At 47.2% G+C, this 27,650-nt stretch overlaps 1 protein-coding gene across 1 annotated transcript; it reads right to left on the bottom strand.

The window, feature by feature from the left end:
- Window positions 1-173: 173 nt before the first annotated feature.
- On the bottom strand, window positions 174-27,650 carry LOC122941301 (interferon-induced protein with tetratricopeptide repeats 5-like). Its single transcript, XM_044298422.1, has 2 exons — window positions 27,532-27,650; window positions 174-2,433 (listed from the first exon to the last, which is right to left on the bottom strand). Exons 1-2 carry the CDS (start codon window positions 27,534-27,536, stop codon window positions 993-995), a joined length of 1,446 nt encoding a protein of 481 aa, XP_044154357.1. The 5' UTR covers window positions 27,537-27,650; the 3' UTR covers window positions 174-992.

Below are 27,650 nucleotides of genomic sequence, written 5' to 3'. Positions count from 1 at the left end.
CAGTATACCGCTACACTGTGCCACACAATATACAGTATACCTCTATACTGTGCCACACAATATACAGTATACCGCTACACTGTGCCACACAATATACAGTATACCGCTACACTGTGCCACACAATATATAGTATACCTCTACACTGTGCCACACAATATACAGTATACCGCTACACTGTGCCAAAGGAGTGGGGTTTACACAGGAGGAGGGAGGTGCGAAGCGCGCTGAGGGGGGCCCTTACAAATATTTGCTGTGGGGCCCAGTCACTTCTAGTTACGCCCCTGACTGAACTGCTGATACTGATACTAATATCGCTGCCGATACAGAGTATTTGGGCGAGTACTACTTGTACTCGCCCAAATAATCCGATACCTTCCCCGATATTGGAACTTCAGGTCGGAGGGAGATGTCCCTCTGACTGGCAGCAACAAGGGAGCATACAGACGACTTCCTTTCCAATCAGGAAGCCGGGAGGTGGGTTATCATCCGCCTCCTGGCTTCCTAATTGGCTAGGATGCCTGCTTCACTTGTTGCTAGGCAGCCTGGCTTCCTAACCAATCAGTAAGCTGGGCAGTATGTAGTGAATCGCATCCCGGCCTCCTGATTGGTCAGGAAGGTACGCTGCCTACAAAAAAGTAACTCCATATGTATTGTGATGCCTTGTGATTACCTACAATATTATTTAATTACAAAATATGTGCATAGTGTATACTTTACAAACAAATTGCTGCGAGGTGCTAAAGTCTTCGGGTTTGGTTTGAAGAAAAGGTGGCAACCCTAGTCCTGACTAATCAGATTCCCTTTTCTATTCCCCATTCCTTCAAGAAGACACTGCAGTTGCATCCCCCTCCTCTCCCCGCCTCATGTCTAGAATTTAATTGTTCACAGTACTGTAGATAGATTTCATGGAGGCACACCCATTCTACTGATTTATGAAAGAAAAAATGGTACGTTTTAAAACACAAGCTCTGTCTTCTGTGTCGCTCCTTTTTCAGATCGCCAGCTTCAGCTCACAGAGTTCACTCACATATTCCGCATTGTGAGGGTCATATTTTAAGGCTTTTTCAAAGCAATTAATTGCATCATTTATTTCTCCATTCATCTTATGGACAAAGCCAAGCAAAGCGAAACCCTCAGGATCATGAATATCATTCTGAATCTTCTTTGAAGCAATTCTTTTTAGAGACTTTGCACTGAACTCTCTCTCTTTCGTGCAAAAAGTAAACTGTACGCTCTTTTTATAGTAGTTGATGGCTTCAGATTCAGACCTCATGTTGTATTCTTTGAAACGTCCATAACTGTAATAGATCTGCTGCTTCTCCTCATCAATAAGAGTGGTAAATGCCATAACGGTTTTAAACGTGTCCTCAGCTTTTTTATATTTCTTGACTTCACAGTACATATTTGCTAAATCTATATACGCATAAACAAAAGTTTTCTTGTATTCCAGCGCCTTCTCAAAATGAAACAGAGTATTTTGCAGGAGGTCATTAAATTTTTTAGTGTCCATTTGGCTCATATAACTATTCCTGTTTCCAAACCTCATTTTCTCATTGAGATACTTTCGCCTATAACAGAGTCCAATTTGGTGATGCAGAAATCCAGAAGTTGGGATGAGATCTGCTGCAGTTTGTAGGACACGCAAGGCATCATCTAGCATTCCAGCTCTCCTGTAAAACTTTGCTACATAACGGAGCAAATATGGAAGGTTTGGAGCTTGATTTATGGCTTCTTCAATATAGATTTTTCCCTCGTCAGTCCTGTTTAGATCTTGTAGCTTTAAGGCAAGAAGTGACTTCACCACTGCATCATTTGGATTCTTCTCCACTGCACGTTCCAGTAGCTCCAGTGATTTGCATTCTGAAGCAGGACATTTTCTGCCATCAAAACTATCGAGTCTAAAGATCACTGTTGCATATCCACTGTTCCACTCAGGATCTTCTGGCTCCAGCTCCAAAGCCTTTAGAAAACATTGTTTTGATTCTTCATAATATCGCCTACCACAGTGTAACAAGGACCAGGCTTTGTCACCATACATTTCAGCTACGTCTGTGGTATCTTTCAGTTCCTTATAAATATGTTCCACCTTATCTATATATTTTTGAGAATCTTCATACTGGTTTAAGTAGTAGAACACCCACGCGTAATTTCCGTATGTCACCAAATACTTTTGATCAGTCGGGTTGTTCTCTTTAATCATTTCTTCTGCTTGCTCTAAATGGGCAATAGCTTGTGTGTTGTCCCCTTTCAGATGCATCACATAGGCCAGTAGATTGTACACCATGTATTTGTTCTTGGTGACAAGGAATGTCAATTGATCATACAATTTGTCTGCTAATTCATCAGGGTCTGTGTCCTTTAAAAGAAGTTTCCAAGTAAAGTGGCATTTAAGTTGTAGTAAACGCAGCTTCAAAGTTCCCTTTTCTGATCCACTGGGATAAAGAATGAGAGGTGATTGGTATTAGTAACTGATTAAAAAAGTGATAACATAAAATGCACAATATGGCCTCATGCACACGACCGTTGTGTGCATCCGTGGCCGTTGTGCCGTTTTCCGTTTTTTTTCGCGGACCCATTGACTTTCAATGGGTCCGTGGAAAAATCGGAAAATGCACCGTTTTGCAGCCGAGGCCGTGATCCGTGTATCCTGTCCGTCAAAAAAATATGACCTGTCCTATTTTTTTGACGGACAACGGTTCACGGACCCATTCAAGTCAATGGGTCCGTGAAAGAACACGGATGCACACAAGATTGGCATCCGTGTCCGTGATCCGTGGCCGTAGGTTGCTTTCATACAGACGGATCCGAAGATCCGTCTGCATAAAAGCTTTTTCAGGTTAGAATATACTGAAAAACTGTGTACATGACTGCCCCCTGCTGCCTGGCAGGTGCTGCCAGGCAGCAGGGGGCAGACCCCCCCCCCCTGTTTTTAACTCATTTGTGGCCAGTGCGGCCGCCCCCCCCCCCCTCCCCTGTAGTTAACTTCTTGGTAGCCAGCCCCCCCTCCCTCCCCTGTAGTTAACTAATTGGTGTCCAGTGGGCCCCCCCTCCGTCCGCTATAGATAACTCATTGGTGGCCAGTGGGCCCTCTCCCCTCCCACCCCCTCCTAATTAAAATCGCCCCCCTATCATTGGTGGCAGTGGTGAGTACCGATCGGAGTCCCAGTGTAATCGCTGGGGCTCCGATCGGTAACCATGGCAACCGGGACGCTACTGCAGTCCCGGTTGCCATGGTAGCTTAGCAATTTGTAGAAGCTTTATACTTACCTGAAGAGCAGCGATGTCTGTGACCGGCCGGGAGCTCCTCCTACTGGTAAGTGACAGGTCTGTGCTATAAGCAATGCGCCGCACAGACCTTTCACTTACCAGTAGGAGGAGCTCCCGGCCGGTCACAGACATCGCAGCTCTTCAGGTAAGTATGAAGCTTCTACAAATTGCTAAGCTACCATGGCAACCGGGACTGCAGTAGCGTCCCGGTTGCCATGGTTACCGATCGGAGCCCCAGCGATTACACTGGGACTCCGATCGGTACTCACCACTGCCACCAATGATAGGGGGGCGATTTTAATTAGGAGGGGGAGGGAGGGGAGAGGGCCCACTGGCCACCAACGAGTTATCTACAGCGGAGGGAGGGGGGGCCTACTGGACACCAATGAGTTATCTATAGCGGACGGAGGGGGGGCCCACTGGCCACCAACGAGTTTACTACAGGGGAGGGAGGGGGGGGGGCGGCCGCACAGGGGAGGGAGGGGGGGGGGCGGCCGCACTGGCCACCAATGAGTTAACTACAGGGGAGGGAGGGGGGGCGGCCGCACTGGCCACCAATGAGTTAAAAACAGGGGGGGGGGTCTGCCCCCTGCTGCCTGGCAGCACCTGCCAGGCAGCAGGGGGCAGTCATGTACACAGTTTTTCAGTATATTCTAACCTGAAGCGTCCCCATCACCATGGGAACGCCTCTGTGTTAGAATATACTGTCGGATCTGATTTTCACGATGTAGCTCATATCCGACAGTATATTCTAACATAGAGGCGTTCCCATGGTGATGGGGACGCTTCAAGTTAAAATATACCATCGGAATGGAGAAAACTCCAATCCGATTGGTATAAAAGAACTCCAGACTTTACATTGAAAGTCAATGGGGACGGATCCGTTTGAAATGGCACCATATTGTGTCAACTTCAAACGGATCCGTCCCTATTGACTTGCATTGTAATTCAGGACGGATCCGTTTGGCTCCGCACGGCCAGGCGGACGCCAAAACGACTTTTTTTTCATGTCCGTGGATCCTCCAAAAATCAAGGAAGACCCACGGATGAAAAAACGGTCACGGATCACGGACCCACGGACCCCGTTTTTTCGGACCGTGAAAAAAAACTGTCGTGTGCATGAGGCCTATATTACATATGGGTCACATGAAATGTATGTAACCAGAATGTTCTATAATGCCATCTAGTGTATAGGGAAACTTTGTGTTCAATTTGCCTGAACTGTAAGGTTAAAGGGGTTCTGCAGTGAGTACATACTAATCACCTAACCTAAGGATAGGTCATCAATATCTGATCTAGAAAAGAAGATCTATGGCACACCAAAGGATTCTTTTTCAAACTATGCTTTAATGCATATTTGTGCAGTTACATCATTTTGTGTTAAATTTTCAACCAGAATATGTAACAGTATATGGAGCCGTCAAAAGAAGTCCCACTCCCAACGTTTTCGGTCAATAATGACCTTTGTCAAGGGATCTGGCCCATCCAAACGAGCCCGCTCCTCACATGGGTCCGATCCCTTGACAAAGGTCATTATTGACCGAAATGTTGGGACTTCTTTTGACGGCCCGTATACTGTTACATATTCTGGATGAAAATTAAACACAAAATGATGTAACTGCACAAATATGTATTAAAGCATCGCTTGAACAAGAATCCTTTGGTGTGCCATAGATCTTCCTTTCTATATCGGACTGACTTTTGTCCTCTATGAGCACCCACCACTGGAGGGTGTGCAGATCTCACAAGTATCAATATCTGATCGACATGAGTCCGACTCCCGGAAAGCCCATCGATCATTTGAAGAAGAGGTGGTACTCGCATTAACGCTGTTTCTGCTTGAAGATGACACTGCGCATCATCTCACATGCAGAGGCGGCGCAGTGCAATTACAAGAGATCGCCCCATTCAAGAAAACTCTGCTACACTTTTGGGGTAAATTTATAAAGACTGAAGTTTTATATGTGAGTCTTGATCTCCTCTGTGCTGGACTCAGATGTACCTAACTGGTTAAAGAGAGTTTTCAGGGAGTAGAATATTGATGACCTCAGGATAGACCATCAATATATCATCAACTCCCAGCACCCTCACCGATCTGCTGTTTGAAAAGGCTGTGTTCCTCCAGTGATCGCATGACCTCCTCGTAGTATACCAAACACATGTTTTTTATAATGTAATATTTACTGCACAATCATGTATGTATTTTTTAGAATGTAGGTTTAATCATGTTTTTTTTTTTAATAGGTGGGCTACTTATTATATACATTAATATTTATTGGTTCGTCACACCATATAAATAAATCTTTTCACCTGCATGCTCACGTTGTACTTGCACTCAGCACATTGTTGCACTGTCACTTTAAATTGTCTTAGCACTTTATGGTGGTATCACACATATATACTAGCAGAAGGACCCGGCTTCGCACGGTTATATTTCATCTACTATTTCATTTTATGTTTCCGCGTGTCGTAAAAAGATATCGACAGTTTCCCCATAACAGTGACCTCTACAGAACCTGCCCCTTTAAAAATTACCTTAACAGTGCCCACACCCTTAACAGTGCCTGCCCCTTTAACAGTGACCTCCACAGTGCCTGTCCCTTTAACAGTTACTTCCACAGTGCCCGCCCCATTAAAAATGACTTTTACGATAACTGCCCCTTTAACAGTGACTTTCACAATGACAGCGCTTTTAACAGTTACTTTCACAAAGACCACCCCTTTAACAGTGACTTTTACAGTGACCGCCCCTTTAACAGTGACTTTCACAGTGACCACCCCTTTAACACTGACCATCCCTTTAACATTGGCCGTCCCTTTAGCAGTGACTGCCCTTTAACAGTGACTTTCACAGTGGCCGCCCCTTTAACAATGACTGTCACAGTGGCTGACCCTTTACCAGTGGCCGCCCCTTTAACAGTGACGTTCACAGTGACTGCCCCTTTAACAGTGACTTTCACAGTGACCGCCCCTTTAACAGTGACTTTCACATTGACCGCCCCTTTAACAGTGACCATCCCTTTAACAGTGGACGCGCCTTTAGCAGTGACTGCCCTTTAACAGTGACTTTCACAGTGGCTGCCCCTTTAACAGTGGCCGCCCCTTTAACAGTGACTTTCACAGTGACAGCCCCTTTAACAGTGACTTTCACAGTGACTGCCCCTTTGACAGTGACTTTCACAGTGACCGCCCCTTTAACAGTGACTTTCACAGTGACCGCCCCTTTACTAGTGACTTTCACAGTGACCGCCCCTTTAACAATGACTTTTACAGTGGCCGGCTCTTTAACAGTGACTTTCACAGTGACCGCCCCTTTAACAGTGACTTTCACACTGACTGCCCATTTAACAGTGATTTTCACAGTGACTTCCCCTTTACTAGTGACTTTCACAGTAACTGCCCCTTTAACAGTGACCGTCCCTTTAACAGTGACTTTCACAGTGACCACCCGTTTAACATGTTCCTTTATAGTGCCCGCCCCTTTAATAACAGTGACGTCAACAGTGCCCGCTTTTTTAATAATAGTGACCTGCACAGTGCCCGCCCCTTCAACAATGACTTTCACAGTGGCCTCCCCTTTAACAGTGACTTTCACAGTGACTGCCCCTTAAACAGTGACTTTCACAGTGACTGCCCCTTAAACAGTGACTTTCACAGTGACTGCCCCTTAAACAGTGACTTTCACAGTGACCGCCCCTTTAACAGTGACTTTCACACTGTCTGCCCATTTAACAGTGATTTTCACAGTGACCGCCCCTTTACCAGTGACTTTCACAGTGACCGTCCCTTTAACAGTGACTTTCACACTGTCTGCCCATTTAACAGTGACTTTCACAGTGACCGCCCCTTTACCAGTGACTTTGACATTGACTGCCCCTTTAACAGGGACCTTCATAGTGCCCGCCCCTGTAAAACTGTGTTTATGGCAGTTGGGATTTGAAGGAAAAGACTTGCAGGCTTGTGATGGCTAATGTGGGTTCTTTTTTGGGAATATCTCAGGAACTGTACCTCCTAGAGAGCTGAGAAAACCTTCCCGGACACCTGATGTACCTGTGTGCCAAATTTGGTGAAGATCGGTCCAGTAGTTTGGTCGTGCATAAAGAACGTCCAGACAGACAGACATACAGAAATCCATTTTTATATATATAAGAAACTAGAAGAAGGACCCGGCTTCGCACGAGTATATTTAATCTATTTAATTTTAAGTTTCCGTGTGTTTTAAAAAGATATCACCAGTTTTCCCCATAACAGTGACCTCTACAGTGCCCGCCCTTTTAACTGTGATTTTTACTGTGACCGCCCTTTTAACTGTGACTTTCACTGTGACTGCCTCTTTAACTGTGACTTTCACAGTGGCCGCCCCTTTAACAGTGACTTTCACAATGACCGCACCTTTAACAGTAACCGCCCCTTTAACTGCCACTTTCACTGTCACCGCCCCTTTAACTGTCACTTTCACTGTGACCGCCTCTTTACCTGTGACTTTCACTGTGACCGCCCCTTTACCTGTGACTTTCACTGTAACCGCCCCTTTAACTGTGACTTTTACTGTGACCGCCCCTTTAACTGTGACTTTCACTGTGACCGCCCCTTTAACTGTGACTTTCACTTGTGACCGCCCCTTTACCTGTGACTTTCACTGTAACCGCCCCTTTAACTGTGACTTTCCCTGTGACCGCCCCTTTAACTGTCACTTTCACTGTGACCGCCTCTTTACCTGTGACTTTCACTGTGACCGCCCCTTTACCTGTGACTTTCACTGTAACCACCCCTTTAACTGTGACTTTTACTGTGACCGCCCCTTTAACTGTGACTTTCACTGTGACCGCCCCTTTAACTGTGACTTTCACTTGTGACCGCCCCTTTACCTGTGACTTTCACTGTAACCGCCCCTTTAACTGTGACTTTCCCTGTGACCGCCCCTTTAACTGTGACTTTCACTTTGACCGCCCCTTTAACTGTGACTTTTACTGTGACCGCCCCTTTAACTGTGACTTTTACTGTGACCGCCCCTTTAACTGTGACTTTCACTGTGACCGCCCCTTTAGCTGTGACTTTCACTGTGACCGCCCCTTTAACTGTGACTTTCACAGTGACCGCACCTTTAACAGTAACCGCGCCTTTAACAGTGACTTTCACAGTGACCGTTCCTTTAACAGTGACGCCCCTTTAACTGTGACTTCCCCTTTAACTGTTACTTTCACCGTCACCGCCCCTTTAACTGTCACTTTTACTGTGACCGCCCCTTTTAAGCAGTAATGAAATATGGCTGGGTTGTTATAGAAACCTGGAGTAAAACTGTGTTTATGGCAGTTGGGATTTGAAGAGAAAGAATTGCAGGCTTGTATTTGGGGGGGGGGGTGGGCTCATTTTTTGGGAATATCTCAGGAACGGTACGTCCTAGAGAGCTGAGAGCCGGTCTAAACCCATCCCGGACACCTGATGTACCTGTGTGCCAAATTTAGTGAAGATCGGTCTAGTCGTTTGGTGGCGCATAAAGAATGTCTAGACTAGGCATCCTGAAACTGTGGCCCTCCAACTGTTGTAAAACTACAAATCCCACTATGCCCTGCTGTAGACTGATACCTGTAGGCTGTTCGGGCATGCTGGGAGTTGTAGTTTAGCAACAGCTGGAGGGCCGCAGTTTGAGGATGTCTGGTCTAGACAGACAGAAACTTATTTTGATATATATAAGAGACTAGGAGAAGGACCTGGCTTTGCACGGGTATATTTCATCTATTTCATTTAAAGTTTCTTTGTGTCGTTAAAAGATATTGAAAGTTTCCCCTGTAACAGTGACCTCTTCAATACCCGCCCCTTTAACAATTACCACTACAGTGCCCACCCCTTTAACATTGACCACCCTATTAACAGTAACCTTCATAGTGGCTGCCCCTTTAACACTGACTTCCACAGTGCCCACCTCTTTAAAAGTGACTTTCACAGTGACCGCCCATTTAACAGTGACTTTCACAGTGACCGCCCCTTTAACAGTGACTTTCACAGTGAGTGCCCCTTTAACAGTGACTTTCACAGTGGCCGCCCCTTTAACAGTGACTTTCACAGTGGCCGCCCCTTTAACAGTGACTTTCACAGTCGCCACACCTTTAATAGTGACCGCCATTTTAACAGTGACTTTTATAGTGGCCGCCTATTTAACAGTGACTTTCACAGTGGCCGCCCCTTTAACAGTAACTGCCCCTTTAACAGTTACTTTCACAGTGACCACCCCTTTAACAATGACTTTCACAGTGACTGCCCCTTTAACAGTGACTTTCACAGTCGCCGTCCCTTTAATACTGACTGCCCCTTTAACAGTGACTTTTCCAGTGGCCGCCCCTTTAACAGCTACTTTTACAGTGACTTTAACGGTGACTTTCACAGTGAACGCCCCTTTAAGTGACTTTCACAGTGACCGCCCCTTTAACCGTGACTTTCACTTTGACCGCCCCTTTAACAGTGACTTTCACAGTGACCGCCCCTTTAACAGTGACTTTCAATAGTGACCGCCCCCTTAACAGTGGCCGCCACTCTAACTGTGACTTTCACAGTGACTTTAACGGTGACTTTCACAATGAACGCCCCTTTAACAGTGATTTTCACAGTGACCACCCCCTTAACAGTGACTTTCACATTGACCGCTCTTTTAACAGTGACTTTCACAGTGACTGCCCCTTTTAACAGTGACCGCCCATTTTACAGTGACTTTCACAGTGACTGCCCTTTTAACAGTGACTTTCAGTGACCGCCCTTTTAACGGTGACTTTAACAGTGACCGCCCCATTAACAGTGACTTTCACAGTAACCGCCCCTTTAACAATGACTTTCACAGTGACTGCCCCTTTAATACTAACTGCCCCTTTAATAGTGACTTTTACAGTGTCCGCCCCTTTAACAGTGACTTTTACAGTGACCGCCCCCTTAACAGTGATTTTCACAGTGACCGCTCCTTTAACAGTGACTTTCACAGTGACCACCCCTTTAACAGTGACTTTTACAGTGTGCACCCCTTTAGCAGTGACTGCCCCCTTAACAGTGACTTTCACAGTGACTGCTCCTTTAACAGTGATCAATCCTTTAACAGTGACTTTCACAGTGACCACACCTTTAACAGTGACTTTCACAGTGGGCGCCCCTTTAACAGTGACTGCCCCTTTAACAGTGACTTTCACAGTTGCCGTCCCTTTAATAGTGACCGCCCTTTTAACAGTGACTTTTATAGTGGCCTCCCATTTAACAGTGACTTTCACAGTGACTGCTCCTTTAACAGTGACTTTCACAGTGGCCGCCCCTTTAACAGTGACTGCCCTGTTAATAGTGACTTTCACAGTGACCGCCCCTTTAACCGTGACTTTCACTGTGACCGCCCCTTTAACAGTGACTTTCACAGTGACCGCCCCTTTAACAGTGACTTTCAATAGTGACCGCCCCCTTAACAGTGGCCGCCACTCTAACTGTGACTTTCACAGTGACTTTAACGGTGACTTTCACAATGAACGCCCCTTTAACAGTGATTTTCACAGTGACCACCCCCTTAACAGTGACTTTCACATTGACCGCTCTTTTAACAGTGACTTTCACAGTGACTGCCCCTTTTAACAGTGACCGCCCATTTTACAGTGACTTTCACAGTGACTGCCCTTTTAACAGTGACTTTCAGTGACCGCCCTTTTAACGGTGACTTTAACAGTGACCGCCCCATTAACAGTGACTTTCACAGTAACCGCCCCTTTAACAATGACTTTCACAGTGACTGCCCCTTTAATACTAACTGCCCCTTTAATAGTGACTTTTACAGTGTCCGCCCCTTTAACAGTGACTTTTACAGTGACCGCCCCCTTAACAGTGACTTTCACAGTGACCACCCCTTTAACAGTGACTTTTACAGTGTGCACCCCTTTAGCAGTGACTGCCCCCTTAACAGTGACTTTCACAGTGACTGCTCCTTTAACAGTGATCAATCCTTTAACAGTGACTTTCACAGTGACCACACCTTTAACAGTGACTTTCACAGTGGGCACCCCTTTAACAGTGACTGCCCCTTTAACAGTGACTTTCACAGTTGCCGTCCCTTTAATAGTGACCGCCCTTTTAACAGTGACTTTTATAGTGGCCTCCCATTTAACAGTGACTTTCACAGTGACTGCTCCTTTAACAGTGACTTTCACAGTGGCCGCCCCTTTAACAGTGACTGCCCTGTTAATAGTGACTTTCACAGTGGCCGCCCCTTTAACAGTGACTTTTACAGTGGCCGCACCTTTAACAGTGACTTTCACTGTGACTGCCCGTTTAACAGTGACTTTCAGGCCCCCTGCACACGATCAGGATTGCGTGCGGATTTTGCGTGCGGATTTGCGTGCGGAAAATCCGCACCGAAGGTCATGTACATTGTATTCTATGAGAATTTGAAAATCTCAATGCACACGATGCGGATTTTTTAAAATCTGCGACCTGTCAATTAATTAGTTTTTTTCCTGACCGGATTTTCTTCATTCACTTAGTGAAATCCGCACCAAATCCGCACGCAAATCCGCATGCAAATCCGCACCAATTAATGCGGATTGACCACACAGATTTGCCTGCGAACACCTGCGGATTTCAGTGCGGATTCTCCGCACATGAATCCTGAACGTGTGCATGTACCCTCACAGTGACTGCCCCTTTAACAGTGACTTTCACAGTGACCGCCCCCTTAACATTGACCGCCCCTTTAAAGGGGCATCCTCAACACGCCGTTTAATATTTACCTGCTCCCAGCACGCTGTCCACTTCCAGGTTTCGGCACTCGGCAGGGGGTGGGCTCCATCTTTAGTGATGTCTTCTCCCGGCAGGGCCGCGCGCTGTACTGAACGCGCACGCCGAGTCCGCGCATGCGCCCTGGTGACTTCTTCCTGGCAAGTATGACCGCCCCTTTAACAGTGACTTTCACAGTAACCACCCCTTTAACAGTGACTTTCACAGTGACCGCCCCTTTAACAGGGACCTTCATAGCGCTCGCTCCTTTAATAACAGTGACCTACACAGTGCCCGCCCCTTTAATAACAGTGACCTCCACTGTACCCACACCTTTAAAAATAGTGACCTCCACATTGCCTGCCCCTTTAAGCAGTGAGGAAAAATAGCTGGGTTGTTATGGAAACCTGGAGTAAAACTGTGTTTATAGCAGTTGGGATTTGAAGAGAAAGACTTGCAGGCTTGTTTTGGGGGAGGCTCATTTTTTGGGAATATCTCAGGAACGGTACATCCTAGAGAGCTGAGACCTGGTCTAAAACCTTCCTGGACACCTGATGTTCCTGTGTACCAAATTTGGTGAAGATCGGTCCAGTCGTTTGGTCGCACATAAAGAACGTCCAGACAGACATCTAGACAGACAGACAGAAACTCATTTTTATATATATATATATATATAAGATAGATAGCATTTTCCCCGTCTCTCCACCCTGTCGAAGGCTTTAGTAGCATCCAACGACAGGATGGAGCGGGCGCCGCGCCCCGGGGATTGAATATTCATAAATAGCCTATGCAAATTGTGATGGGTGCCCCTGTTTGGCATAAAGCCGTTTTGATCCGGATGAATAATCGTAGGGATAACCCGCGAGAGCCTCCTAGCAAGGACTTTTGATAGTAACTTAGCGTCTGTGTTTAATAGGGAGATTGGTCTATAGGAGCTCAATTCGGCCGGATCTTTATCCTTTTTTAGAATTAGAACAATAAGGGCCTCCATCATAGAGTGTGGTAATCTCCCTCCCTGTGCTGCTTGGGAAAAAACCTCCAGCAGCTGGGGGAGGATCACCTCACTATGCTTGCGATAGACCTCATATGGAAGGCCGTCTGTTCCTGGCGATGAGTTCCCTGAGACGGACCCAAGGGCCTCCTGCAACTCAGCAAGAGAGAGCTCCTCCTCCAGATATTCTTTTTGAGTTTCATTTAACGTAGAAAGTGGAATTTTCTCCAGGAACCGCATCACCAGTTCAGACGACAGTCCAGGGGAAGATCTATATATCTGAGCAAAATATTGTAGAAAATTACCAATTCCCTCTGGATCTGTTATGGTTTCGCCCTCTACATTACGAATTGAGATGATAGATTGTTTTTTCTTATCTTGTTGCGAAATTATTCTAGCTAGAAGCTTGCCCGGACGTCCAGACTCGATGAAATAATTGAGCCCCTTGAAGAATACCCTGTGATTTGCTTTCTCTGTTACATATTTCTCCAAGGAGCAACTAGCCTTCTGCATCTCTTGCCTATTGTGCTCAGTGGGATGGCTAGCGTATCGCTCAGCTGTGAGTGCAGTGATCTTACCCAGTTCCTCCTCTTTCTTCCTAAATGTTCTCTTTACTGTGGCAATCTCACTTATAAAAACCCCCCTCAAATATGCTTTCAAGGCATCCCATACTATGTTGATATTAGGTTAACAGTGGGTTAGGTTAACCTCCCAAAAGGAGGATATCAGTAGTTTAATCGTCTGCAGATTGTCCAGAATAGTTGTAGTGTCCCACCAGGTAAAGGTGGGCACTGCACAGGTTAATGTGTTGCATTGCATTAAATGTCATGTGCATGTTTTTCCCTGTATTATCTGGGTGTCAGGCCTGTCAGGGTGTAGTTTAGCCTCCCAGACGTTAGAGGGAGCTGGAGAGCCCTAGTTACATATAGGAAGGCCCAGACAGGGAAGTGTTAGTTCATTCCAGGGGACTAGAGGAGTCAGCTCGTCCACCTGAAGCTCCTGAGGCTAGGATCAGCTCAGTAGAGACACCCCAGTTGTAGGATCCAACCTCCTGGGAGAAACTTACAGTTACCCACCTGATAAGAGGAGGCGTCCCAGGGTAAGTGAAGTGACCCTGATAGGCAGAGGAACCTAGAAACCATTGCAAGTAGTATAATACCTGAGGAAGGAAGTAACCAAGGATAAAAGCCACCCTTTTAGGCATCCGGGCCTTGGGAGTTATCAAGCCAGAGTAGGAGTTCTAGAAAGGACAGTGTCAAAGTACAACCTGCTGCTGAGTGCTTGTGGAATTTACCCTCAGTGTAACTTGCATGACTATTGCCTGCCATATTTGTGAATAAGCCCCTTTTGTGGAACTGTAATACAGAGACTGTGCTACACCTGCTGTACAAAGTTGGATTGTCCAGTAAAGTTTACGTTTTGGTTCACTATATACTTGTGTACCTTCATCATTCCAACCACCAACCGGCGTGCCACCGTCCAAAGGCACTGGCGTCACGAATTACCACAGGGACCTTGCCCCAGGCACACGAAATACCTGTAACATCCAGGGCACCTCAACTACCATCAGGCCTGGTCCCTATCTACAGAGCGTGCCCCAGAGGAACCTGTGTCTACCTCTCCTTCACTGCCACGCGCCTGCCCAGGGTTCCGCAAATATAGTGAGTACCCTCGATTGCCCATAACTGTGACCTCACTTCGTCATACCCTGCAGGTCTGGCGTGTTGCATAAATTGGCGTCACGAACAGGATCCGAATATTCCTGCGCCATTGCGGATACAAAAACTGTGTGCTGAAAATTATCTTAAAGTGACAAGCCCTAATTATTTTATTGCAAATTGCTGGGCCAAAGTGAACTGTAATAATTGCGGTGTGAAGATTGCATTGTATGGACTATTTTCTGCCGATTTGAGTCACCGCTTGCTGTCAGTGAATAGACAGCCATATTGCTCATTTAACCTGATCGGATTACAAGTGCGCCTCGTGGAGCTGTTTGGCGCGAAAAAGAGGACTTTGGCGCGAAAAGAATCAGGCGGAGCCATCGCCCAGCCAACCAGGAAGAAGAACCCCGCCCACCGGAGTCCCGGAGCTACGAGAGGCCGCGCCTACCTGCTGACGCGGTACGCAAGACGTCCGACACCCGTAGCTGCGCATCTCGCGAGACTTGGAGCGAGCACCACCGGAGTGAGTACTGACTTTAAAAACTTTTACCGGCTTCTCCGTTTACCTGTCCGGAAGCTCCCCGACCCCTGCCAAGGCACCGGAGGGATCCCCGCTAGTCGTGAAAGACTTGTCTGAAAAAAAAAAAGTTTAAGTTACTGCCATAGCCGCTCCGGTCCGCTCCGCTACATTTAAAGGGCCATACCCACCTAGCAACGCCATGTCTGCGGTTGAGGAAATCGCACAGGCAGCCCCAGTCGTGCCTGCCGAAGTACCCGCAGCCGACTCTGGGACCCCTGCCGCCGCGGCACCGCCAAGCCTGATGCCGCTAACCATGCCATACTATTTCGGGGCCCCCTGGTTCCCACGTTATTCAGGGGAAGCCCACAAGTTAAAAGACTTTAAGGAACAAATACTGGCTCTGTTCCGGCTTTATCCCATCAATGCTGAGCAGCAAATGGAGATCCTCTTAGCTCAATTAGAAGGGGCCGCCCGCAGGGAAGTAATGTCATGGCCCCGTTCTGAGAAAAATAGCCTGGAACAGATCTTTGAACGTTTGGGCACCACGTTTGAAGCCAGAACGGTGTCAGAAGTTAAAATGCGTTTCTTCAGCAGAAAACAGCAGCCTGGAGAGTCGCTCCGTGATTTTGCCCTGTCCTTACAGGAGACGCTGAGAGCTGTAGTCCAAGTGGATCCTAAAGAAGCTGAGGACCAGGACCGGACTCTTAGAGAGCAATTCATTGCAGGCATAAGTACTGAACATTTAAAGGGCCAGCTGCGGATGTTGTCAGCTCAACACCCTCACTGTACATTCCTGGATTTTAAAGAATTGGCCATCAGCATACTGGGCCAGAACCCTGCTCCAGGGCCAGCAACCTTCCCTGAACCCCAGGCTTGTCAGCCAAAGACTATTAATGTGGGGTCTGCAGGAGTCAGTCAAGCCACCCAAGCTCCAGTCACGGATGTAGTGGCAGCACTAATGGAGCAAGTGAACTATCTTACTCTAAGTCTGGAGAAGGTGTGCAAAAAGATAGAGGAGTGGGAGAGACCGTTATTACTAGAAGATAAGGATCCCCTTCCTCCCAGGCTCCCACCTGCATATGGAGATGTGTATCCAAAAGAGCCTGATGGGCGACTGAAGTACCGGCCCAGAAGTAGAAAACAGCCTGTCTGCCAACATTGCAAGAAATATGGACATACCGAATCCATGTGCTGGCAGTTAAACGACTAACCCCTGAGGCAGAGGACCGCCCCTCGGGAGGTAGAACAGAAGGTCCAAAGGATCCAAACTGGATGCCTAAGTATGTCGGGTCCCGTCCGAAAATTAAGATATGTATCAACGGGATACCCTTTGAAGCCCTGTTGGACACCGGGTCACAGGTCACCACCATTCAACGGCCTGCCTTTGACAAGTTCTGGGATCCAAGTCTCCTCACCCAGCCACCAGAGTCCTGGCTAGATATTATCGCTAGCAACGGTAAGCCAGTGAAAGTGCATGGGTATTGGGAACCTACTCTTCAGGTGGGAGAAGCCACCCTGCCACAGCAAGGCGTGATTGTGGTACAAGCCGGAGGTAAAGGAGGACACCCCGTGATCTTAGGGACTAATGTTCTTAAAAATTGTTACTCCGAAGTGCTTGAAGCATTGAATCAAACTATATCTTCAGCCTCGCCTGCTTCCAGAAGAGTTATTCAGAAAACTATTAGCGTGCTGTGCGCTCAACAAAGGTTCGCCAACAAGAAAGGAGAAATTTGCACTGTCCGGATCCGGGATAACCGGCCGGTGGTTTTGCCTCCAAATTCCCAGATCATCCTGTGGTGCCGTGCTGTATTAGGGATCCAGGGCCAGGACTATCAAGCCCTAGTGGAACCTATTCCTATTAAGGATCATCCTTTCGTACGGACAGCCAAGAGCATGGTAACCGTGTCCCAAGGTAAAGTGCCTGTTCGTTTAATCAACTTTGGTGATCATCCCGTCACCCTCTTTAAACATTGCCCCGTTGCTCAGCTTTTACAGGTGTCTTTCCAGGATGTGATCCGTCTGCCTGCCGCGGAGGCGTTCCAGACCGCGCAGAGCAGCAGTACCCCTACGGCATCCTGGTGGGAAGAACTACATGTGGGGAACGAATCCACCCCAAAGGAGCAAATAGAGGGGGTCCTGAAGCTGGTGAAGGAGCACCACCAGGCTTTCAGCAAACACTCCACAGACTATGGAGAGGTCAGTGTGATCAAACATACCATACCCACTGGCTCTCACCCTCCTATTAAGGAGAGGCACAGACCCATACCACCTACTACCTATCAGTCTGTGAAAGAGATGATAAAAGAGATGAAAGACTCTAACATAATCCGGGACAGCCATAGTCCCTGGGCTGCGCCCCTAGTACTTGTTCGAAAAAAAGATGGCGGCATAAGGTTCTGCGTGGATTACAGGAAAATTAATCAAATCACCCACAAGGATGCATATCCATTGCCACGCATCGAGGAGTCCTTGACTGCCCTGGGGTCATCAGCCTATTTCTCCACCTTGGACTTAACCAGCGGGTACTGGCAGGTACCCATGGCCCCAGAAGATCGAGAAAAGACTGCTTTTACTACACCTATGGGCCTGTTTGAATTTAATTATATGCCGTTTGGACTGTGTAATGCTCCAGGGACGTTCCAGAGGCTGATGGAACGTTGTTTAGGCCATAGGAATTTTGAGACGGTGTTATTATACCTGGATGACGTCATTATATACTCCAAGACGTATGAGGACCATCTAAAGCACCTGGGTGAGGTGTTTCAAGTTCTTTCTAAATATGGCCTCAAAATCAAGCCATCCAAGTGCCACCTGCTGAAACCAGCCGTCAGATATCTCGGGCACATTGTCAGTGCCGAAGGAGTACAGCCTGACCCTGACAAACTTGCGGCTGTCCGTAACTGGCCTACTCCTACGACCGTGAAAGAGGTGAGAAGCTTTCTCAGTTTTGCAGGGTACTATAGGCGATTCATCCCGCATTTCGCACAAATTGCGGATCCCATCCAGGAACTCTTGAGGGGGCATCCAAAGAAGAGCCCAAAGACTCCTATTCCTGTTGAATGGAATGAAGAGCGGGAAATTGCCTTCCAACTCCTAAAGCAGAAGTTGACTGAACCCCCTGTTCTGGGTTACCCAGACTATCAGAAGCCATTCCACCTCTACACAGATGCCAGTAAAAGAGGCCTGGGGGCCGTGTTGGCTCAAGTGCAAGATAACAAAGAAAGGGTGATTGCCTATGCCAGCAGATCCCTGAAGGGAGCTGAAAAGAACGACCAGAATTACAGTTCTTTCAAGCTGGAGTTTCTTGCCTTAGTGTGGGCTGTGACCGAAAAGTTTAAGGACTATCTCGCTGCCACACCGTTTGTTGCCTTCACAGATAATAATCCCCTGGCACATCTGAATACAGCCAAATTAGGGGCACTGGAGCAAAGGTGGGCCTCCCGCCTGGCCAACTATGATTTTACCGTGAAGTACCGGGCAGGCCGCTCCAATGAGAACGCTGATGCTCTGTCACGACTCCCCACTACAGAAGCCCCAGATGAACTGAAAGATGCCTGGGAAGAGGTGGAGATGCCAGCGTTTTATAACAAATTTACCCAGCAGGATAATATACGTACTGAAGTTTCCCCTGCTGCTGATCCTTCCTCATCAGATGGTCCTGAGTCCAGAGGCGATCAAGAAAGATGGATTAAGCTCCAGTCCGAAAGTAGAGTCCTCGGTGAACTGCTCGACTTCCTTACCAGTGGAAAAGTCCCTGAGAGGATCCGCAGGAAGAGTGCAGACCCAGAGCTAGTGAGACTGTGGAGACATCGCCATCAACTATTCCTTCAAAAGGGCCTGTTGCTCAGAAGGAGTCTGGATCCAGTGTCCTATGATAGAGTGTATCAAATTCTCCTGCCACGTCGGGATGCCAGCCTGGTGCTGGATATGTACCACAACCAGTCCGGACACTTCGGTGTGCAAAAGACTGAGGCCACCATTCGCAGAAGATTCTATTGGATCGGGATGAGAGAAGATATCGAGAAATGGTGCCGAGAATGCACCGCCTGTGCTGTGGGGCGAACTGAACGCCATGACCAGAGGGCGCCTCTCCATCCCATCGTAAGTAAGGCTCCTTTAGAACTTGTTGCCATTGATCATGTAAAGTTAGAGCCGAGTCGCTCAGGGTATACATATGCCATGACTATAATTGATCACTTCACTAAGTTTGTCGTAGCAGTGCCTGTGAAAGACCTGACAGCAAAGACCACAGCGGAGGCGTTCTGGAAGCATTTCCTGCTGCCCTACGGTTGCCCAGAAAGGATCCTCACTGATCAAGGGTCCGCATTTGAGTCACAGCTGTTCCATGAGATGTGCCTGCTACACAACTGCCAGAAGGTCCGGACCACCGCCTATCATCCGCAAGGTAACGGACTCTGTGAGAAAATGAATAAGACTCTCATTGAAATGCTGAGAGCAGTACCCCCTGAGACGAGGGGAGATTGGCCTACTTTGTTGCCGCAGCTTATGTACACTTACAACAACACCATCCACTGTTCCACCGGTTACACCCCGTTCTATTTGATGTTCGGCCGACAAGGGAGATTGCCTGCGGACCACTCCCTAGGGGTACAAGTGCCGGATGAGATCAACCCACTGCCCAAGACTGACTGGGTAGTGGAGCACCAAAGGCGTCTTCTTAATGCTAAGGAGATTGTCCAGGAACGGATGGAGATTGTCCGAGAAAGGCAGCAGAAAGACTTTGACCAGACTGCCCATGCGGGACCCCTGGCTCTGGGAGACAAGGTATGGTTGAAAAACAACCACCGGACCAGCAAGTTGGACAGCAAATGGGAAAGGATTCCCTATCTTATCACTGCCATACCTAACGCTGCGGCCCACATTTACCAGATCTCCAGGGAAGGAAAAGGTCCCCAAGTTGTTCACAGGAACCGCCTCAAGCCCTGTATAGAAGGAGAACCAGCGGCGGAGGAGATGGAACCTGAGCCTACTGAAGAAGAGTTGCCGGCTCCACCTATGGACCCCATGCAGGCTGTGGAGAACTTAATCCATGATAAAGAGCCGCTCCACTGGGCCCTCACGCCTTGGTTGAATCTATTGGTTCCTGCTCCTGTTCCTGTTAGCCCTCAGCCTCCTGAAGAAGCTCCAGAGGCAATGGGCTCCTCTGACATTCCTGAAGCCAGGCAGGAAGAATCCCTGCCAGTAAGGAGGTCTACCCGTTCTACCAGGGGGCATCGTCCTGTGAGGTTTGTGGACTACGTTATGGGACCAGGTAGCCCCTCACGGGAAACCCCTGTTTAACCGTTGCAAGCCTGGGTACGGACTCATGTTGTTCTTTGAGCCTCCAAGGACTTATGTTTACCTATATTTTATATGGACTATCCTGGTTTATTGATACGCTGTGCCAGGTCAGCGCCCCCGTTCCTTCACCTTATCCTGAGAGAAGAGAACGACGCCCCTTGTCATCACTCCTTTCAGTGCATTTAATAACTGTTACATTGTTAATGTGGTGAATATTGCATATGTATGTTCTCTGCTATCTTTCAGGTTGCCGTTCCAGATGGGCGGACCCTCCATGTTGCGCCGAGGACGGGCAACGTTATAGCGTGGGGGTATGTAGTGTCCCACCAGGTAAAGGTGGGCACTGCACAGGTTAATGTGTTGCATTGCATTAAATGTCATGTGCATGTTTTTCCCTGTATTATCTGGGTGTCAGGCCTGTCAGGGTGTAGTTTAGCCTCCCAGACGTTAGAGGGAGCTGGAGAGCCCTAGTTACATATAGGAAGGCCCAGACAGGGAAGTGTTAGTTCATTCCAGGGGACTAGAGGAGTCAGCTCGTCCACCTGAAGCTCCTGAGGCTAGGATCAGCTCAGTAGAGACACCCCAGTTGTAGGATCCAACCTCCTGGGAGAAACTTACAGTTACCCACCTGATAAGAGGAGGCGTCCCAGGGTAAGTGAAGTGACCCTGATAGGCAGAGGAACCTAGGAAACCATTGCAAGTAGTATAATACCTGAGGAAGGAAGTAACCAAGGATAAAAGCCACCCTTTTAGGCATCCGGGCCTTGGGAGTTATCAAGCCAGAGTAGGAGTTCTAGAAAGGACAGTGTCAAAGTACAACCTGCTGCTGAGTGCTTGTGGAATTTACCCTCAGTGTAACTTGCATGACTATTGCCTGCCATATTTGTGAATAAGCCCCTTTTGTGGAACTGTAATACAGAGACTGTGCTACACCTGCTGTACAAAGTTGGATTGTCCAGTAAAGTTTACGTTTTGGTTCACTATATACTTGTGTACCTTCATCATTCCAACCATCAACCGGCGTGCCACCGACCAAAGGCACTGGCGTCACGAATTACCACAGGGACCTTGCCCCAGGCACACGAAATACCTGTAACATCCAGGGCACCTCAACTACCATCAGGCCTGGTCCCTATCTACAGAGCGTGCCCCAGAGGAACCGTGTCTACCTCTCCTTCACTGCCACGCGCCTGCCCAGGGTTCCGCAAATATAGTGAGTACCCTCGATTGCCCATAACTGTGACCTCACTTCGTCATACCCTGCAGGTCTGGCGTGTTGCATAGTGAGCCAGTATGGATTTAGCTTAAATCCTAGCCCCCTAGTATCCTTATTCTTCCCGCTGCGAACCTCAACCAGTAGGGGTGAATGGTCCGAAACTGTTCTTACTCCGTATCGCATCTTACAGATATTACTCAGATTGCTCTCATTAGTAAATGCTAGATCGATCCTAGACATTGCTCTGCCCCCCCCCCTACTGACACAGGAGTATACTCTCTTTCCTCCACCAAGATGTTCCCATATATCCACCACTCCCACCTCAGAACAGAATTGAGGCAGCGGGGAGTTACAAGGATACCTCCCCTTTTCCACATCAAGTGAAAATCTGTCTTTATTAGGATCAATGACCGCATTAAAATCCCCTATCAGGATTAAGCGGCATTCTGGTCTCTTTTCAGAAAAGGGCATTAACTGAAGCAGTGGGTACATTGAAAATGGCGGAGGTATATAGAAAAAGGCTAGGATATAACTATCACCATTAAGCTTGCCATGCAAGAAAATAAATCTGCCCTGGGCATCTATATGAGATTTTATAAGGGTAAAATCTATGGAGTTATGAATAAGAACCGAAATACCCCTGGAGGAGCCACTAAAGGTAGAATGATACGATTGGGACTGCCATCCCGTTGTCAGGCGGGACAAGGTTTCCCTAGTTAGGTGAGTTTCTACTATACAGATAATTGCTGGAAGATATCTTTTTAATGCGTCCATAATCGCTTGCCTTTTAACTCTCTCCCCAAGTCCTCTGACGTTCCAAGCTACAATTCTAGTGGACATCTCTCACAAAAGGAAAAAAAAAAAAAAAAAAAACATTCCTGCAAGGTGGGTCCCCCCCCCCACTCTTGATCCGCCCGAACTAGTCAGCGAACCTCTAACCTCCGGCCGTTCTCCCCCAGCCTGGCCCCCCCTCCTATCCCTCCAATCATAGTGAAGCACAATTTCAGATGCCCATTTGATCCATCCAGTCTGATGCCTGTTGTGGTGACTCAAAAAAAAGGGAAGTCCTGTTATGAATTACTCTTAATTTCGCTGGGTATTGTAAGGAATATTTAATCTCCTTAGCCGCCAATCGTTTCTTTATCTCTATAAAATTTCTTCTTCTTTCCTGAGTCTGCCGCGCAAAATCAGGAAAGAAGAGCAGTTTTGTACCCTGATATTCAATAGGTGTACATTCTCTTGCTCTCCTCAAGATACTATCTCTATCCGCGGAAAGTAATAATTTAATTAAGACTGCACGCGGGGGTCTCCCTGGGATGGGTTTCCCTCCCGGAATTCGGTGGGCTCTTTCTATTTGAAACATAGAGGAAAAGTTATCGCTGCCAAAGCTATTCATAAGCACATCTTTAAGTTGTTCCTCTAGATGACGGCCTTCAACTCCTTCTGGGAAACCGATTATACGAACGTTGTTGCGCCTTGATCTATTTTGTAAGTCCTCTATCTTGTTTTGAAGTGCTTGATTTTCTGAAGCAAGAAGCAAAGTTTTAGATTTTAATATGCCCATGTCAGTTTGCAGAGAGTCAACGGATTTTTCCATGCTATGGACTCGATCCCGAATCTTTACTAGATCTTCTCTTATTAATGAGATATCGCTCTGCACTGACCCCGATTGAGTGGACATTCCTTGCACTAAAGTGCCATTATTTTCCACAGCACTTAGGATTCTGTCCAAGACAGCTGGGTCGTATTTGGTTCGCATTTGTACAGAGAGGCTTTCCTCGCCTACCTCCTGATCCGCGTCCTCTAGACCATCCTGGGAGAGCATCGTTTTGGGAGGTTTTAGCAGATTTTTTCGTCTTAGCAGGGAGTTTGGTTTTAGCAGGATTTTTATCATTTAGAAAGGGCGACTTCAAAAACTTGTCGATTTTGTTCTCTGGGGTCTTTGCCCCAGGCTTAATTGCAGAGGAATCAACTGAGCGTCGTTTTGGGGCCATTCTCCCAAGATTTCCCCTTTTTTTTTTTTTTTTCTGTTGCCTTTTTTTTTTTTTTTTTTCCTCTCCTTCCTTCCTGCCTGCCCTATATCCTCGCCTCTGTCTTTTCTTTTACTTTGTACTCTCCTTTATATTTCTTTTGATTCTTTTCATGCCGGCTGCCTTTTTTTTTTTTTGCGTAACGCAAAGTTTCGGCAATAAACTACACCCTCTTTGCTGCCATGTACACTACTAACCCCTCTCTTCACCAATAGCATAGAAATCAGCAGTACTGCAAGTGTAGACTGAATAAAATGGAATACTTATTTCTCACGTGACCAGAGTGTGATGTCCAGAGCCTTAGTCCCAGTGCACGCTGTGGCTAACGGAGGAGAGGGGCGACGGCGATATAAGGTATAACGGCAGCAAGATATCCGGCAGAGTGACAGTCCAGCATCCACAGAAAGCAGCAGGGTGAAACCAGGCGAGCAAGGCAGTTCGGCCACAGGGAGAGGAAGACGGCAGGCAGGGCAGCACCAGTAGAGCCCATCAATCAGAGCCAGTCAAGGGCCCAAGCAGAGCAGCAACAGCGAGGACGGCAGACAAGAAGCGCCGAACGGCAGACAGCAGGCAGAGGAGCGAGGCAGGCGAGGAGGCAAGGAAGCACGGCCGAGGGACAGAACACCCAGAGCAGGACGAGAGAAGCAGCAGCAGCACACGGCAGCAACAGGAGAAGCGATCAGCGGCCAGACCAGGTAAGATTCAGCGTCTCAGAGCACGAGTCTTGGCATCAGCTGTTTGGCTTCAGCTGGTCAGCATTAGCCTGGAGGGGAGAGACCAGCACTGGGGAGGATCGAGACGCGCTCCCTCACGTCATCCCGCCCCTCCAATGTGAGTGTATATTTTAATTGCTCCCATGTCCCTATGGCTCATAATTAATATCTCTAGGATTTTATATGGTTTATTTATTGCTATAAATATGTTTACAGGGGTGAGGGTGGTTTGCCCATCTTCAAGATGGCGTCTATGTCGCGTGTGCCCGAACCAGTTAGCCTTAACTAGGATACACTAGCATTCTTTGGATGGGGCGGCGATGTCGTCTCCTCTCTGTTTGTTTTGTAGGAGGGTGACACTGGGGCCCTGTGATGCGTTCTTACATCTAGCAGTTCACATGTCATCGCAAAACTGCTGTATTATGGCGAGACTTGACGCCATCTTGACAAGGTGTTTGGGAAACATGAATCCAAACAATTACAGGTGATTCTCCTTCTTCAAGTCACAGGTGGTCCTCATTAGAAAGGGGTATATAGGTAGGGCAGACATCAGGATTAGGATTAGCCCCCAGGAGGAAGCTGGACGAAACGTACGTCACCGTGCTCCCTTTACACTGGGTCTGTACCTCACTATGCTTCTGTTTTTTAATGCTTATTCCATGAGCTATGTATTATATGTGCGTGATTTAGCACGCTAGACTATGAAATCCTGCATATGGTATAATTGAACGGTCCCATACCATTTTTTTAACTGCTCTAATAATTGCATTACTCACATCATCAATTGTCCACTAGGGATATTACTAATAGGTGGCTGGATAGTGTTGTAAAGTTGTGCGGTAATTTTTTGAATATTATTGACATTTCACTTATGGTTGGGTATTATCGCATCATGTAGTTACAGGGGTTATGTTTTGGGGAGCTGTACTTGCAGTAGAAGTGGGAGGGCTTAACATATTGTGAGTCCATGCTGCATTATGTGTAATGATTTTATCTTATTGTCTTATTGTTTGGTGTTATATTTTCGGTGGGTCATATTTTGTTACCACACTGTGGTCTATACTTTTTTGCGGTTGTGGATGCAGAATGGCTGTGAAAAACTGCCAGTGTTTCAATTTTTTATGCCTGTCGTGTGCATGTAGCCTTAGGCCTCATGCACACGGCCGTTGAATTGGTCCGCAATCCAGAGCTGCGGTGCGGACGGATCACGGACCCATTCAAGTTGAATGGGGCTCGATCTGTCCCGGAGGCACAACAGCCGTGTTCTTGAGGCCTTATACTATAAATGCCTGGGCAGTGGTTCTTCACCTCTGCATGGACGTTTCAAAACTTTAGTTCAGAGATTGCAGCAGTGCGATAATATTTCAGCTGCTGGAGTGTGGATCCTGCTGTTAGTCATAGCAAGTCTCCCCATAGAGAAGCCAGGGACATTTATATATTTTATTACAGTCCCTGCCTACCTTATCGATCTATACACTGCGCTCAATGACTGCTGTGTATAGAGATCAGGAAGCAGCAATGCGGTCATGTGGTCACTGAGAGCCAGGAGTCTGCGAGAGCTGCTGGGACTTAGCAGACCCAGATCAGCTCTGCATTAAGGTTGTACAGTGATTTACAACCTCTGGGGGGTTGAATTCCTCCTGCAACAGGCTACAGAAAAAATCAGCAACAAATGTAAAAAATTTTTTTAATTAAATGTCTCCCAAAGGTCTTGAATAGAGCACAGGTTAGGACCATTGGGGTTGTAGGCTCCTAGGCCTGATAACCTTTTTAATGTAGTTCTCAGTGAATCTCTGTTCCTATGTTCTTTGAAGGGTTTGCCAGGACTGAACTGTTGATGACCAATCATTAGGATAGGTCATCAATATCAGATTGGTTGGAGTTGGTCTCCCAGTACATCTGCTGATCAACTATTTTTAGGAACTGTGGTGCAGGAACCAGGTAGTGGAACTAAAAAGCTCCATACACTGTGGAGTGGCTGTGCCTGGTTACTATAGGGAGCATAGCAGCATTAATCGGGCATGGCCACTACACTGTGTACTGACCTTTGGAGTTCTGGAGCCTCGTTCCGCTGCTACAGCTCCTGAAAACAACTGATCAGCTGACCCCTGACCTCTGATATTGATCAGTAGTTAAAGGTCTTGTGCTGCTAGTAAATATTGATGACATATCCTCAGGATAGTTCATCAATACAATATCTGATTAGTCGTCAGACTCTCGACACCCCCACCAATGGCTCTTTGAAGAAGAGGCGGCGCTCACACGAACGCTGCTTCCGCCTCAAGATTACATTGCATCTTGTCTCGCTTGCAGAGGCAGTGTAATTACAATTACTCCTCCCATTCAAGTGAAGTATTGGTAATTACTCTGTGCCGCATTTGCAGGCGAGACGATGTGCAGTTTAATTCTGAAGCAGAAGCAGCGACCATACATTCGAGCGCCGCCTCCTCTTTAAACAGCGAAACAGCAGTACCAGGAGTTGGACCCCCACCAATCCGATATTGATGACCTACCCTGAGGATAGGTCATTAATATATACCCACTGCACAATCCCTTGAAGTTCCAGAAAATGCCTTAAAAGAGGACCTGCCACTTCTCCTTGCATGTCTGTTTTAGTAAATAATATTCCACAAAAAATGACAATTCGGGAGCATCTATTTATATTACTCTGTGCTGTGTCATTGCTCTTTTATTCCTACTATACGTTTAAGAATAAAGGTACAACTGGGTGTTACCAGCTGGGGGGGGGGGGGTCCCTGAACAGTCTCACTTTGTCCAATGCAGGTGCTGGTGGTATCACTCAGTTGTACCTTTAGTTTCAAACTTCTAGTGAGAATAATAGAGGGACAGCACAACATACAGTAAGGATGCTCCAGAATAGCTATTGAATGAGGGATGCATGCAGTTACTAGAACCGACACGTCAGTAGAGGTGACAGGTCCTCTTTAAGTGGAAATTGCTTACACAACCGACCCGAATCTACAATACATGCTTCTTCATCATAGCTGTAACTTGACAAGGTATAAAGTACTGCCCTATAATTGCGGCATCTTGGAGGTTAACAAACAAAACATTTAGGAAAAAGTGAGAGTATTTACCTCATTTTGTCACGTCTCCTGTCCTTGTGTTCTCTGAGATTTGGAGAAGAAACTTTCTGAATAGAACCCAGTGATCACTGCGCTTTTATATAGTCCCCACCGTCAGTGCTGAGAGGAGG

Source organism: Bufo gargarizans, chromosome 6, assembly GCF_014858855.1.
Source record: "Bufo gargarizans isolate SCDJY-AF-19 chromosome 6, ASM1485885v1, whole genome shotgun sequence".
NCBI classification, from domain to species: Eukaryota; Metazoa; Chordata; class Amphibia; order Anura; family Bufonidae; genus Bufo; species Bufo gargarizans.
Note: the sequence above shows the minus strand (reverse complement) of the source record. Positions and strands in the feature narration are given on the sequence as shown.